Below are 15,514 nucleotides of genomic sequence, written 5' to 3'. Positions count from 1 at the left end.
CAAACTTCCAGATCAGCTTCCAAACGTCACAGTGCCAGATCTGCCTAGTGACAGCCTCATCAAACTACCTATACCATACTGGGGAGAAAAAAAGGACTGACCCTTGTTCCCTTACTGTCCTAAAGGAGAGTTCGAGGACTACTCCCCACAGGGGTTTTTCCCAGCTCCTCAACCTGGGAAGTAGAAAGTAGACTCTGAGCTCTGAGGACTGTATCCCAAGTCACCTGCAGGAGAATGAAATGCCAGCCTGACTCCACAAACAAGTGTTTGACTGAGCCTGACTCCACAAACAAGTGTTTGAATGAACCTGACCCCACAAACAAGTGTTTGACTGAGCCTGACTCCACAAACAAGTGTTTGACTGAACCTGACTCCACAGACAAGTGTTTGACCAAGCCTGACTCCACAAACAAGTGTTTGAATGAACCTGACCCCACAAACAAGTGTTTGACTGAGCCTGACTCCACAAACAAGTGTTTGACTGAACCTGACTCCACAAACAAGTGTTTGACCAAGCCTGACTCCAGATACTAGTACTTTAGGCCCATCATCTGCAGAGCACCTTCTTCCCATGAAGCTTGAACCCAAACACTGATGTGAATTCTAGAGAAGGTCACCAGATGGCAATCTGCTTTTTCATTCTTGGGGTGAGGATTTCCTGAGGCAACCACCTCATTAGAAGAGTCAGTATGGACTAGGTTATATATCTGACAGTTCTTTCATCTTTTCTTATTGCCTTGTGCACTGGGGTGTATTCCTTCTCCAAATGAGCATGCTTTTAGAAAGTCCACCAAAAGGGCTGGAGAGATGGCTCAGTGGTTAAGAGCACTGACTGCTCTTCCAGAGGTCCTGAGTTCAAATCCTATCAACCACATGGTGGTTCACAACCATCTGTAATGAGATCTGATGTTCTCCTCTGGTGTGTCTGAAGACAGGTAAAGTGTAATTATTTATAAATAATAAATAAATATTTTAAAAAACTTAAAAAAAAGAAAGTCCACCAAAGAGTGTCAGGGGTCAAGAACATTTTTGCTTTTTTCGGAGGACCCAGATACCTCCTAGCACCTAAATGGTGGTTTACAACCATCTGTAACTCTAGTTCCAGAGGATCCAAGTCTTTTTCTGATCTTCTTGAGTACTAGATATGCACTTGGTGCACATACACACATGCAGGCAAAAACAACAACAACAACAAAAAAAAAAACAAAAAAAAAAACCAAAAAAAAAAAAAACAAAAAACCCCACCAGATGTCATGGCGAATGCCTTTAATCCCAGCACTTAGGAGGTAGAGACAGGTGGATTTCTGTAAGTTGGAGGCTAGCCTGTTCTTATATAGTAAGACCTTGTCACAAAAAAAAAAAAAAAAAAAAAAAAAAAAAAGTCCCATATGTCCTTTTATACCCACAAATGGGCAGTCCTCATCACGTCCTCAAACTGAAGAGGCCAGGCGTAGGCAGAGACCTGACAACACAGGGCGGAAGGGAGCAGCCATTAACACTAATGAAGCAGGCAGCCTGAAAGCTTTTTACTCTGAAGCTGTATGCCCACCCTGGGAACAGTGTGTTCTCTTCCCTTGGTTTCCAGGAACCCTAGTTAGAAAGGGGGATTGGGGATGGAAATAAAAGTAGGGGTCTTAAAGAAGGGAAAAAGGAGGGAGAGCCAGGAGGGCTGTAAGAGCTTTTTGGATCTTTCTTCCAAAGAAACCTTGGGTCTAGTTTTTTAATCCCTGCTGCCTGGTGACATTCACTGACCCTCTTTGGTACCCTTGACCAAAGTTCCTGGAAGCAAAGGAAACAACATGTCCTAGGGAGACCAAGTGAACATCTGTGGGGGCGGAAATTAAATTAAGACCAGAGGGCCGCCTGCCTTATTATTGCTAATGGTTCTAGCCCGACCCATCCCTAAATTTTGCTCTTATGAAAATTTTGGGGTCTGGACACCCTATTTTGTTCCCAAAGTCTAATTGGTTCCTGGCTGTCTCATGCTAAAGGAGATGTTCTAATAGAACACCCAAAGGTTCAGGTTCTAGGGAGAAAGCCAATTGTGCCTCCATTTTCCAGGGAGGCCCATCATGCCCTGGCTACAGGAAGCAGTCACGTGTGGGCCCATTATTAGACCCTGCCATATAAGCTCAGGGCACAAGTGGCCAGGAACTCCCTAGGCAAGGATCAGCAAGCAAAGGTAAGCACCAAGACTGTTCAGGAATTCGGACTTTCTGGGAACTTCTCTCTAAGCATTGGTAGGGTACTCTAAAGATGAGGAGAGACTAAATGGGGGGTTTTCCTGCTGAGCCAGGCCATGCTGACTGCAGTGTTGCTGAGCTGTGTCCTGCTGCTGGCACTGCCTCCCACACTGGGGGTCCAAATGGGCGTGGCACCACTGAAGGGCATCAGAAGGCCTGACCACACTCTGTTCCCAGAGTTCCCAGGTGAGTATGGTCAGGTTGGGGATGCATGGGGCAAGGACAATTGCTGGCCACAGATTGGCCTGCCCAGACTAAACCCTCGTTCCCTAATCCCGATCTTGGGAGGTGGGTACTTGGCACATGGTGGGTGTGGCTCTCACATCTTCTGCCCCAGGTCTAAACCTGAAGAAGAAAACTGCAGACCGAGCAGAAGAGGTTCTGTTGCAGAAGGCAGAAGCTTTGGCGGAGGTAACTCCTTAGGGAAAGGGATAAGGTAGAAGGTAGGGAGCTCAGATACCATCATCTCTCTCCACTTCCGGACTACCCAAACTGGGCAGAACTGCAGACCATCCCTGACCCACACTGCGCTGCCACTCTACTGGGACCGGGGTTCGAGAGTTTCCTACTTTACTTCCCTATGAATGCAGGTGCTAGATCCACAGGACCGCGAGTCTCGTTCTCCGCGTCGCTGTGTAAGGCTGCACGAGTCCTGCTTGGGACAGCTGGTACCTTGCTGCGACCCGTGCGCCACGTGCTACTGCCGCTTCTTCAATGCCTTTTGCTACTGCCGCAAGCTGGGTACGACCACCACGAACCTCTGCAGCCGCACTTAGCCAATGGATGTTGGGCAAAGGCTGGGGACGCGAATAAAGGATGGGACTAACCCTAAAGCTGTGGTTATTTCAAATGTGGCTGTGAAAGGGTTGCTGGGCTCACCGAAGGGTAGGAGGCGTCGTCATGTTGGACCTACACACACCATAACCTCAGGTTCTAGCTACCCCATCATTTTTGCCACATATATGGGCTATTTTAAGGCACCAGGCCCCTTTGGGGAAAACAGGAGGCACACGCCGGTCCTAGAGAACTAGTGCAATAAATGCATTGAAAGAGGGCACAGTGCGGCTTACCATCTAGAGGAAAAACATTTGGCTCCGAAACACTCCCCTCCCGTCCCTGGACCTAGGTTTCCGTCTAGTAGGAGACAGCCTCCACAGCTCAGCTTTAGCCGGTTGGCCCTAACGGAGCCAGACAGAAGCGCCTAACCCAGGAAAACTCGCTCGAATCCTGAGGGTATTAGCACCACCACGTGGTCGATTTCCAACATCGACTTTGCTCGGCTTTCCGCTAGGCGCCGAAGGCCCGCCTTTCCTTAGTGCGCAGGCGCTTGGAGGGAGGCTAGAGGGTCACTCCGGAGGAACGCATGCGCGCCAGGGTGCCCGGAAGCTGGATGCATTTAAGACCCAGCCCTACTGTGGTCACGTGAGATGCTGTGCGTCACCTGACGCACTTGACAGCCCGCTGCGGGCGCCGTGTCAGCTGATCCCGGAGTCGAGTTGCGTGCGGGCAGATCGGGGCTCTCTGGTCCCGCCGCCCCCGCCGCAGCCATGTCGTTCTTCCCGGAGCTTTATTTCAACGTGGATAATGGCTACTTGGAGGGATTAGTGCGTGGCCTGAAGGCCGGGGTGCTCAGCCAGGCGGACTACCTCAACCTGGTGCAGTGCGAGACGCTCGAGGGTGAGCCGCGGGTCCGGGCTGTCTCAGGGGGCCTTGAAAAGCCCGAATGTAGGCCGCCCTGAGCCGGGAAGCCGGAAACGGAGGGTCTTAAAAAGGGCCTGGCAGGCCTCTGGGAATCCGCGAGAGGATGGTGGGCATGTCTGAAAGGAGTCTACCTATAGCTGCGGCTCTGCGCCGGGGGCCCAGACGTAAACAAGACTTTTAAGAACCGCAGTGGTTTGCTTCTGCTTGGGTTGCCTCTAACCTCGTTGAGTTAGTCCTGTAATTTAGAAGGATGGGTCCCTGAGGATTGATTAGCCGGAGCGAGGTGTGCCCTTACAAGCTTCTTCACCCTGGCCCAACCCTAGGCCTGTTGGGTGGCAGTGCATAGGGAAGTTAGGTGGAAAAGCTTCTCTCCTTTCCCCAAGGTCTTTAGAAACATTGTGTCTTGGTGTAGGTCAGAGGCTTGAGTCTTCCTGGGGAGTTGCTAAACCAGTTTAGCGAGAGGTTCTTCCTAGCTCTGAATCCCTGGCTGTGTAGTGTCTTCAAGACAGGCTGTTTGGGAAAGAAAGAGTTGGCCCTGAAAAATCTGAAGTTCACAAGTATTTGACCTCAACCCGCATTCAACCCCCCAGGGAGAGGCAATGCCTGTTGGGGCACCAGTTTCTTACCCAAGAGCGACAGAAGCTGAGTTCCCCTTTCTTAACACAAATCTAAAGCAGCAGTTTCTAACTTATGGGTCGCATTCCCTTTGAGGGTCATAGAGGTTGCCAAAGACCATTAAAAAACAAAGATTTTATGGTTAATAACAGTAGCGAAATTACAGTTATGGAAGCAACAATGAATGATTTTATAGCTGGGGGTCACCACAACATAAGAGATGTTTTAAAGGATTGCAGCTTTAGGAAGGTTGAGAACCACTGATCTGAAATGAGATGATTCTCAGGCTCAACTGTAGCAGATGTACTAAGCTAGAGATGTCCCTAATTCAGACCCTCCAGCCAGATGGTAGTGAAGGATAGGAACGTGAGTTCCCATTTCTGAGTCCTAGAGGACCCCTTTGAAGTAAAGTACTTGTAGGTGGAAGAGGCTGGATGATTCACCCAATGTAGAGACTTCTCATCAAATACTTCTGAGGTTAAGTTGAGCTCATACAGTTATTGTTTACCTTGAAAACTAGACCTGCTAAGTGAAAAATAATGTTAAATAGGAAACTTATTAAGGTTAAAGAGCAGTAGTAGATTTTACGATTTTAATGATAACCTGCAAGAAAAATGGTTCACCTTTATTATGAGTGAAAGTGAGGAAGGAGAGAGGTTCAAGATGCTAGGTTGTGGCAACCAGCCCTAACATTCGACTTCACTGTGGGAAGAGAAGTAGGCTGCCTGGGGCAGGGATTAACACGTAGTTGGCACTTAATGTGAGTTCTGTGGATTGGCTGGAGCTTTAGGAAGATTTATTTTTCCCTGTTACAAAGATGTTCCCCCCACCCCTTTGAGGAAGATTCTTATTTAGATAAATCTAAAGGTGAATACTGTAACCTTTTCTGGCTTCTGGCTTTTCTTATTCTGGCTGCTGCCTGCTCCCCTGTAGAATTTCTGGGAGCCTGTGTTTCTGTCTTTCCAGCAGACACCTTATCATTGATAATCATACTAAGATATTCTTCCTGATGAACTGTTTAGCAGTGGGCTCCCTTGTGGAACACCATCCAGATCCTCCCAGTAGTATCTAGGGACTCCTTGCTTTTACACATACTCCTCTCCTTTATACACAGTGTACCCCAGGACTTGATGCTCAGAGGTAATAGGACTTCAGAGGCAAGCAAACGTGGGTTTGAATCTCACCTTGCCAGTTACTGGATTATTGTAGGCAAATTGTCTAATGTCTCTGGATATAGACCTTTTTATCAGCCTTATAAAGACTGTGAGATAATCACAATGCTACTTTGTGTAAAACACTTAGCCCAGCACCAAGAACGAGTAAGCACTAAAGACAAGAATCAGCATCCAGTAAATGTTAGTTTATATTGCCTGCTACTTGACTTTTCTCTCTGCTTCCTTCTTCAGCCATTAAGCACTGTCCCACTATTACCCTTTTCCTCCCACTGATATAAGCCTTATAGATACTTGGCAAGTGGCCTAACCTCTGCACTGTAGCCAGAGCCTTCTTTTTGTTTTGAGACAGAATCTTTTTCAGTTAAACTGGCTGGCCTGTACTCTGTAGCTTAGGCTGGCTTTGATATCATGGTCCTTTTAGCCTCCTAAATAGCTGAAATTGTTTTAGTATTTTTGTTTATTTTAAAAGATAATGTGTATATGTATGTGTGGACATGTGCATATGAGTTGGAGTGCCCTTGGAAACCAGAGAAGGAATTGTGTCCCTTGGAGTTGGAGTTGTAGATGACTGTGACCCATGTGGGTCTGGGAATTGAACCTAGGTCCTCTGGAGGACCAGCTAGTGCTTTTAACTGACACACTATCTTTCCAGCCCCCATCCATCCATCCATCCATTTATCCATCCATTTATTCATCCTTCCTATCTGTCTGTCTGTCTGTCTGTCTATCTATCTATCTTATCTATTCTATCCGATTGTTGGGCCAAGATCTCACTTTGTAGCCCAGGTTGGCTTAGAATTTACTATATATCCCTGGCTTGTTAGGAATTAGCAAAGCTCTCCTAAATGCTGGGTTTACAGGTATGAGTTCCATAGGTGGCAGCCAACCTCATCTTTGAAAAGATGGTCATGGTTGACTAAAGTGTTGTCTCCTCCATTCAATCATAACTCCTATGTTATTTGTCAGTGATATTTTTCTAGAAATTTCTTGACATATGTTTGGGATCTCAGGTTCTTTATATGCTGGAGATATTCAGGACTTTTAAGGACAGAACATAATCAGAAGCAGGAAAGGAGGCCATTGAGATAGCTCAGCAAGTAAAGGTACTTGCTGCCAATCCAGATAACCTGAGTTCAGTCCTTAGGATTCATGTAATAGAAGGAGAAAACCCAGCTTCCACAGATTGTCCTCTGGTGCTTTTTTGTTTTATTTTGAGACAGGATTTCTCTGTGTATCCCTTGTTGTTCTGGAACTCCCTCTGTAGACCAGGCTGGCCTTAAACTCAGAGATCTGCCTGTCACTGCCTCAAGTGTTGGGATTAAAGACCTGGCTACCATTGCCAGGCTCAGAGTGATGCTTTTAAAAGTCAGGAGGGGCTAGAGAGAAGGCTCATTTGTTAGAGCATTGGCTGTTCTTCCACAGGACCCAGGTTCAATGTCTAGCACCCTTATGGCTCACTGGAGTTTGTAATTCCAGTTTCCACTGCATCCAATACCCTGTTCTGGCCTCCCTGGGCATTGTATCTACATGGTACACAAATCTACATGCAAAGAAACACCTGTGCATATAACATAACATGAAAAAAATGGAAAAGCAGGAAATAGTTACCTAAACCTTCTTTGCACAAAGGCTTTCTTTCTATGCCTTTGAAAGTGATACTAAAAGCCTGGGCTTCAGGCTGCCATGCTAGATTTTTTTTTTTTTTTTTTTTTTTTTTTTTTTGCCTCTCCCATCTTCTAGAGGAAGAGGGAAAGAGATGAGAAGTGAAAAAACTGAAGAAACTTGTGGGTCCCAGTAAGATATTTTGTTTGTGTGTGGGAAGGTTCAAGATAAGGTCTTACCTAGCTCTGGCCATCCTGGAACTATGTACCAGGTTAGCCTAGAACTCATAAAGATCCTTTTGCCTCTGTTTCCCATGTGCTGGGATTAAAGGCGTGCACCAGTGCACAGAGCTCCCCAGTAAGATCTTTAGGTATATTTTAGGGTGATAAGGCTCCAAAGAGAATGTTTCAGATATTGGATAGTTGGCAGAAGGAAGAGAGGGCAGGACTAAGGATCTTTGTTTGCTTTGCAAGACAGGGTAAGTAAAAGACAGGTGCAAGGGTGTGGTTCTGTAATTGGAACACTCAAGTTTGGAGAATTATGGATTCAAAACAAACTTGAGATCCTGACTCAAAAAAACCAAAGCAAAACAAAATACATAGCAAATATAGCATTTTCCCTTTCCTGGATCCATTCAAGTAGGGTATCTGCCTCACTACACTCTCTGATAGAACTGCCTCTGTAATATGTCCAGTATTGTACATGAAATATTCCTTTTGATCAGCTGAGGGAACTGAAATGGTGTTTGTTTGTTTGTTTATTTATTTATAAACATACTCACTGTAGCTGTCTTCAGACACACCAGAAGAGGGCATTGGATCCCATTACAGATGGTTGTGAGCCACCGTATGGTTGCTGGGAATTGAACTCAGGACGTCTGGAAGAGCAGTCAGTGCTCTTAACCGCTGAGCCATCTCTCCAGCCCAGAAATGGTGGTTTTAAGAGCTCTTCATAGTTCTGAGCTTTTTGTGTGTGGAGATATGGTGAATTCTTAGGTTGACTCTTGTGCTAGGAACTTGATGGTGTAGTAGAGATGTATACACACAAATTATACAGAATTACTTTGAATATATTAATCTACTGGACTTTTGGTTTGCTTGTTTTGGGCAGGGTTTCATGTAAGCTGAGGTTGGTCTTGAATTTCTGACCTCCCCCTGCCTGCATTCTCAGAAGATCCTGGAATTACAACATGCTCAGCTTCATTCACTCTTCTTTTGCCAGACACTGTGTAGGAACTGAGATATCTTATTGAATGGTGGTTTCTTGAGATTCATATCCTGGAGATGGATATCAGCAGGCAGAAAAAGATATTAGGAAATCAGTATAATGTAGTATAGTGGTTGCAGATGAGGGCTTGCTATCTGGTAAGGTATGTAACCTCTTGGGTTTTACTTCATTTATTTACTTTATTTCATGTGTATGAACATCCCCCCTCCCCATACATATATATCACACACAATGTACATGCCTGGTTCCACAGAAGCCAGAAAAGGGCCTGCATCTCCTGGAACTAGAGTTACAAATGGTTGTCAGCTGCCTTGTAGGTGCTGGGAATGGAACCTAGATTCTCTGTCAGGTGCTCTAAACTATTAAGCCATCTTCCTAGCCCCTCATTTATTTATTGTATGTGTGTTTGTGTTCAGTGGGAAAGCACCTGTACAAGGCCGCCGAGTTGGATCTTCAGTATACCTTACCCTAAAATAAAGGTTCATGTATTCCCTGAATCTAAAATATTTTGAGGTAAAATTTAGACATATTATTTCATCTGCAAATATCTCAATAATTCTGAAAAAGGTTATGACATTAAAATAGAATCAAATTATTATTATTTTAAAAAGTAATAAAGACTGGAGAGATGGCTTGAGTGAATATAGAGTTTGTCCTACAGGTGTAAAGACTGTAGTTGAGATTCCCTGCCACCAACATAAAAGGTGTAATTCCAAGGCTTAGGAAGTAAAGACAGGATCTTAAGGCAAGTCTCCAATCTTTGAGTTCAGTGAGAGACCCTGTCTCAGAAATAAATTGGAGAGGGATTGAGGAAGACACCTGACATCAAAGTCTGGTCTTCATTTGAACTCTTACACACTTATGTGCCCATACATATATGCATACACACAGCATGTGTACCATATACATTAAAAAAAGCCAGTAATTGGTGAAGGTCTGCAAATCCCAGTATTTGAGAGGCTGGTAGAGGAATATGAGTTTGAGTACAGCCAAAGTGATACTGCATACTGAGATCTTGTCTCAAAAAACAAAAGTGAGAGAGGAAGTAGGAAAGTAAACTTAGTTGGTCACGTGCTCGCCTACTATATACAAAGCCCTCAGTTCACAGCTCTGCAAAACTGGGCTTAATGGCTCACCCTATAATCACAGCACTCTGGAGGTGGAGACATGAGAATCAGAAATACAAGATCATCTGCTATGTAGGTGGTTTAAGCCTGGAATGCATGAGTCATTGCATATAAACAAGCAAACAAAACAAAACATCCTTAGTAGTTGAATATAATCAAGTATGTATTTAGTGGCCAGCATCCACATGGGAGCTCACAGTCATTTACAGTTCCAGTGGTAGGAATCTGAAACCCTCTTCTGGCCTCTGAGGGTGCTAGTCATGCACATGCTTCACAGACATAAATACAGGTAAAATATATGCACATAAATAAAATAAAAGTTTTTAAAAAGATTAAAAAAATAAAAATTTAAAAATGTATATACTTAGTATTAGGTTTATGATTGCTTCAAGTTTTTATTATTTATTTACTTATTTGTGGTTTTTTGAGACAGGGTTTTTATGTATAACCCTGGCTGTCCTGGAAATCTTTTTGTAGACCAGGCTGGCCTCAGAACTCAGAGGTCCTCCTGCTTCTGCCTCCAGAGTGCTGGGATTGAAGTTGTGGGTCACCACACCTAGCTAGAAGTTCTAAAAGTTTAATCAGGATACCCACACACACACACACACACACACACACACACACACACACACACATTTCAGTTCTGATGTTATAAGGATTTTTGGGGGTGTCATCTGTATGATAAATGTGTATGAGGTACAGGTGCACTCACCCATATGCTTATATGAAAGTGAAATCATAACCTTCAGGAGTTGGTTTTCTCTTTCCACCTTGAAATCTGGGCTTGTTCAACAAATGCCTTTACTCACTGAATCCTCTCAAATTGTTTTTTAGGGTGGTGATTTGCCTTTTTTTCTTTTTCAAGACAGGGTTTCTCCGTGCAGCCCTGGCTGTCCTACAATTCACTGTGTAGACCGGGCTGGTCTTGAACTCACAGAAATCCTCCTGCCTCTACCCTGCAAGTGCTAGGATTAAAGGTGTGTGCTGCCACTGCCCAGTGGTGATTTGTCTTGTTGATCCAGGTGGTGCATTGCAGTCCTAGGCTATCCTGAAACTCACTATATAGCCCAGACTGGCTATAGGTTGATGGTAATCTCTCATTTCTGTTTAATGTATGCTGGGATTAAAGCTGTGAGCTATCATGTCTGGTTCAAATATTTTAAGATAGATTTATTTATTTATTTGTCTGTTTATTTTATATGAGTACAGTATCACTCTCTTCAGACACACTGGAAGAGGGCATTATATCCCATTACAGATGGTTGTGAACCATCATGTGGTTGCTTGGAATTGAATTTAGGACCTCTGGAAGAACAGTCAGTGCTCTTAACTACTAAGCCATCTCTCTAGCCCCTCAAATATTTTAATATATTATCTGTCTCTATTTTTTTTTAATTTAGTGAAGAGGTTGAATCATTTGATTAATAGGCTTTCCATCCATCTCAATTTTGCTCATTGTACTTTAGCTATATATGTTTACCAGTCCCTGAGTTTGTTAAAAAAATAAAAAAAATATATTATTATCATTATTTTAAATTCAAGGCAGGAGAGATTACTCAGTGGCTAAGAGTACAAGTCACTCAGGACTAGAACTTAATTCCCAGCACTCACATCAGGCAGTTGCCAAGTATTCTTAACTCTCTTTCCAAGGGAACCAATGCTCTTTTGGTCTCTTCAGAGCCTAAATTCACATGTATAAACCCACAAAGAGACACACATATATACACAAATTTTGTGTGTATGGGTATTTTGCCTGCATGTCTGTGTACCATGAGCAGAATCCCCACAGAGGCCAGAAGAGGGTGTTTGATCCCCTGGAACTGGAGTTACAGATGGTTTCAAGCCACTATGTGTGTTTTGAGAATTAAACCTGGGTCTTCTGGAAGAGCAACTAGTGCTTCTAACTGTTGAGACCAATTCTCTAGCCTTGTCCCTTGATTTTCTTTTCTTTTTTGGGGGGTGGGGTGGGGAGAAAGGGGAAATGGATACTGGAGATTGAAGCTGGAGCCTTGGGCACGCAAAACTGACACTCTACCATCGAGCCATATCTCTAGCCTTTCTCTTTCTCTTTTTGCCCTAGTAAGTCAATAGTTAGACCTAGATGTTTGATGAGGTTCTGATTCTGGCTGCATTCCCTTTGGCTTTGTTGTTTGCTTGTTTGTTTATTTTGAGGCAAAGTTACTATATAAAGACAACAAGGTTTTTCTTGGATTTGTAAATTTACAATTGTCTTTCATTATCCTCATAAGTATTGGGATAATAGGAACAGACTACCATGTTCAGCATGATTTATATATCTGTATATCTATATGTGTCTATATAATTTTATATGTATGTATAATTGGTGTTTTTGTTGTTTGTCTTTTGAGGCAGGGTCTTGGTATGTAGCCATGGTTGGCCTGGAACTTGCTGTGTAGACCAACTTGTATAGATCGGTCTGTTTCTGCTTTCTGAGTGTTGGGATTAAAGATATGCACGATTGCACCTGGATTTTCACTTCCATTAGGAAACACCTAATACCTAGTTATTATAGTTATTTTCACCGCTCAGAACTCTAATGAGTTTTACTTAATGAATAAAAGTGTCAATGTGATGGAAAAAACAAAACAACCAGCAAAGCTCCAGTTCTCGTTTCAACCTTATCTCAGCCAAACAAAAAGCATCCTTTCCCCAGCACAGAATGAGGTCCCTGGGTATCACTGTGCTGTGTGAAGGGGGCTCAGGATGCCATATTTGGAGAAGGGGAGGAGGCAGGAGGGCCTGAGCCTGGTACAGTGCTGGGAGAAGGAAGTGGACACAGTGCAGGCCTCACTCTTTGAACTTCCACTTCTGGGGACACATGGGCAGTGCTGCTGCACCTGCTGTGAATTCATCCACTTGAGGATCAGTGCATATGGAAGCAGTGTGAGCACTGCCCCTACACGAGGGGTCAGTCATCACTAGGCGCCTTACAATCTGGACAGCAGCCATTAATGCCATCCTGCAGATGCCACAGTTTTCATCATTGGCTACCCAAAGCCAAGTGGCCACACCATTCCAACACTTTCATGACAGCAGAGTCTGTGACCTGAGGGACAGGAGACTGGGGCATGCACATTGTGTGGTACCCAGGTGACACCAAGAGTCTTCCAGCCTCCAGGGGAAGTGCTAGCCACGTAGTTACTCTTCTCAGTAATGAATGAATGAATGAATGAATGAATGAATGAATGAATGAATGAGTTCTTGAGCATTACTCAAAGATACTAATGAGGTTTGTTTGTCATAACACTAATGAGGGGCTTAGAAGACTACTCAGTTGGTAAAAGTGCTTGCTACATGTGCTGACTAGTTTTTATGTCTACTTGACATAAGCTAGGGTCATCAGAGAGGAGGGAACCTCAATTAAGAAAATGCCTCCATAAGATTAAGTTGCAGGTCACAAGCTTGTAGGGCATTTTCTTTAATTGATATGTTGGAGGGCCCAGTCCATTGTGGGTGGAGCTACCTCTGGGCTGGTGGTCCTAAGTTCTTTTAAGAAAGCAGGCTGAGCAAGCCAGAAAATAACACTCCTTCATGGCATCTGCTTCTAGGTTCCTGCCGTCTCTGAATTCCTTTGATTTAGAAGCATAAGCCAAATAAACCCTTTCTACCTCTACCCCAAGTTGCCCTGTGATGTCTCATCACAACAGTAAGAACCCTAAGACAACATACAAATGTGAGTACCCAATTTCAGCTTCCCAGAATCCATTTAAAAGCAGAATTCATCCATTTAAAAGCGCATATCTGTAACTCCAGTGCTGTGAGACATGGGGGAGACAGGTGGACCCTGGTGCTCGCTGGCCAACTAGTCTAGCCAATTGGCGAGCTCCAATCTCGGTTCAGTGAGAGTATAAAAAAACAAGAGGGAGCAGGGTGGTGGTGGCCCACACCTTTAATCCTAGTACTGGGAAGGCAGAGGCAGGCACATCTTTGAGTTTTAGGTCAGTCTGTAGAGTGAATTCCAGGCCAACTAGGGCTAAACAGAGAAAACCCTATCTCAAAAAACCAACTAACCAACCAACCAAACAAACAAAAAATCCCAAAACAAACTAAAAAAGATGGAGAGTGTCTGAGGTAGGTAATTGACATTGACCTCTGGTTTCTATATGTATGCATATCTACATGCGTACTACATACACATCAACACACGAACACATACATACACAATAATGGATCTTATTTTTTTCAAGATTTATTTATTTATTATATACAAGTACACTGTAGCTGTCTTCAGACACACAGAACAGGGCATCAGATCCCATTACATATAGTTGTGAGCCACCATGTGGTTGCTGGGAATTGAACCCAGGACCTCTGGAAGAACAGTCAGTGCTCTTAACCACTGAGCCATCTCTCCAGTCTGGATCTTATTTCTTAAGCTTATATATATATCAGTTAATCTATTGATGCTCACATTGTCTTTTGGTCAGTAGGAGTTTATTTGGCTTGGCTGGTGGTTGCGTGCGCGTGTGTGTGTGCGTGCTTGCGTGCGTGCGTGTGTGTGTGTGTGTGTGTGTGTGTGTGTGTGTGTGTGTGTAGAGCTATATTGCCTATGTGAGTTATGAGTGTATTTTTGCTCACCTGTGCATGCATGTGTGGAACCAGAAGCCAACATCAGGTATCATCTTCTGTTATTCTGTCTTATTTATTTATTTATTTATTTATTTATTTATTTATTTATTTATTTAGAAACAGGATCTTTCACTGAGCATGGGATTTGCCATTTCATCTATATTGCTAGATAGAGAGCACCAGGGATGATCTCTGCCCATTTCCCCAGACTGGGTTTACAGGTGTGTAATATCGTGCCATGCTTTTATGTGAGTGCTGGGGTCAGCAATATAACTCAGGCTAGCCTCAACTCGTGAAGGTACAAATGTTGATATTGTCTTCCATTAGTCACAAGTTATTTGGCATTGATGAATTGTTTGGAAGGCTAGAAATGTGACTGGAAAGTTAAACAAGTATCAGCTCTTGAAAGATTGCAAAATCCAGAGGGCTTTTCTTTGAGTTTGGAGTATGGAAGACTAAAACTATGAAACTTGACTTTTAAAGGTAACTGCAATTGAAAAGTAGGCTCATGGGGCTGGAGAGATGGCTCAGTGGTTAAGAGCACTGAATGTTCTTCCAGAGGTCCTGAATTCAATTCCCCGCAACCATATGGTGGCTCACAACAATCTGTAATGAGATCTGATGCCCTTTTCTTTCTGGTGTGTCTGAAGACAGCTACAGTGTACTTATATACAATAAATAAATAAATCTTAAAAAAAAAGAAAGTAGGCTCATGATAGAGACTGCTTTTTTAAAGATGTGTTTCATTATTTTATATGTATGAGGATTTTACTTTAACCTATGTCTGTACACCATGTGCATATTTGGTACCTTTAGAGGTCAGAAGAGGATGTCAGGTCCTCTAATGGAGTTACAGTGGTTGTGATCTGCTTGCTATGTGAGTGCGGGAATTGAACCTGGGTTTTCTTCAAGAGCAACAAGTGCTCTTAACTTCTGAGTGCCCTCTGCAGCCTCAGTCTGCAGGTTCTTATAGACATCTGATAAGAGGTGATGACAACTTGTGCTCAGGCATTGGCTAGGAATACTGTAGGGGAATTTTAGGAAGAGCATAAGAAGGCTGAGTATGTGGTGCTGCACACCTGTAATCCCAGCACTGGGGTGCGGAAAGTAGGTGTATCAGGAGTTCAAAGTCATCCTGAGCTATATAGCAAATTTGAGGCCAGCTTAGACTATATGAGACTGTCATAAAGAAGGAAAAGAGAAGAAACAAACAAGGAATTAAGATTGGTGTCCT

At 43.7% G+C, this 15,514-nt stretch overlaps 2 protein-coding genes and 1 pseudogene across 4 annotated transcripts in view; 2 read left to right on the top strand and 1 right to left on the bottom strand.

The window, feature by feature from the left end:
- Nucleotides 1-2,299: 2,299 nt before the first annotated feature.
- Nucleotides 2,300-3,019, top strand: AGRP (agouti related neuropeptide; the record flags this gene model as incomplete). Its single annotated transcript, XM_080937458.1, has 3 exons — nucleotides 2,300-2,429; nucleotides 2,581-2,654; nucleotides 2,834-3,019. The coding sequence occupies 3 exons, from the start codon at nucleotides 2,300-2,302 to the stop codon at nucleotides 3,017-3,019; spliced, it is 390 nt and encodes a 129-aa protein (XP_080793584.1).
- Nucleotides 3,020-3,698: 679 nt separating this feature from the next.
- Nucleotides 3,699-15,514, top strand: part of ATP6V0D1 (ATPase H+ transporting V0 subunit d1) — a 50,168-nt gene continuing 38,352 nt past the window's right edge. The window contains exons 1-2 of one of the 2 annotated variants that reach the window (XM_080936774.1): nucleotides 3,789-3,920; nucleotides 13,260-13,384. In XM_080936774.1, coding sequence (XP_080792900.1) covers nucleotides 13,342-13,384 — 43 coding nt within the window. In that variant the 5' untranslated portion in view covers nucleotides 3,789-3,920; nucleotides 13,260-13,341. Of the gene's footprint in view, nucleotides 3,921-13,259; nucleotides 13,385-15,514 lie in introns of both variants that reach the window. The other variant, XM_080936773.1, reaches the window with a different exon arrangement.
- LOC308435872 (anaphase-promoting complex subunit 11-like) lies at nucleotides 12,499-13,124 on the bottom strand (annotated as a pseudogene). Its single transcript has 2 exons — nucleotides 13,110-13,124; nucleotides 12,499-12,732 (listed from the first exon to the last, which is right to left on the bottom strand). The product of its transcript is annotated as an anaphase-promoting complex subunit 11-like (transcript).

The sequence above is a fragment of the Micromys minutus genome, assembly GCF_963924665.1.
Source record: "Micromys minutus genome assembly, chromosome: 24".
NCBI classification, from domain to species: domain Eukaryota; kingdom Metazoa; phylum Chordata; class Mammalia; order Rodentia; family Muridae; genus Micromys; species Micromys minutus.
Note: the sequence above shows the minus strand (reverse complement) of the source record. Positions and strands in the feature narration are given on the sequence as shown.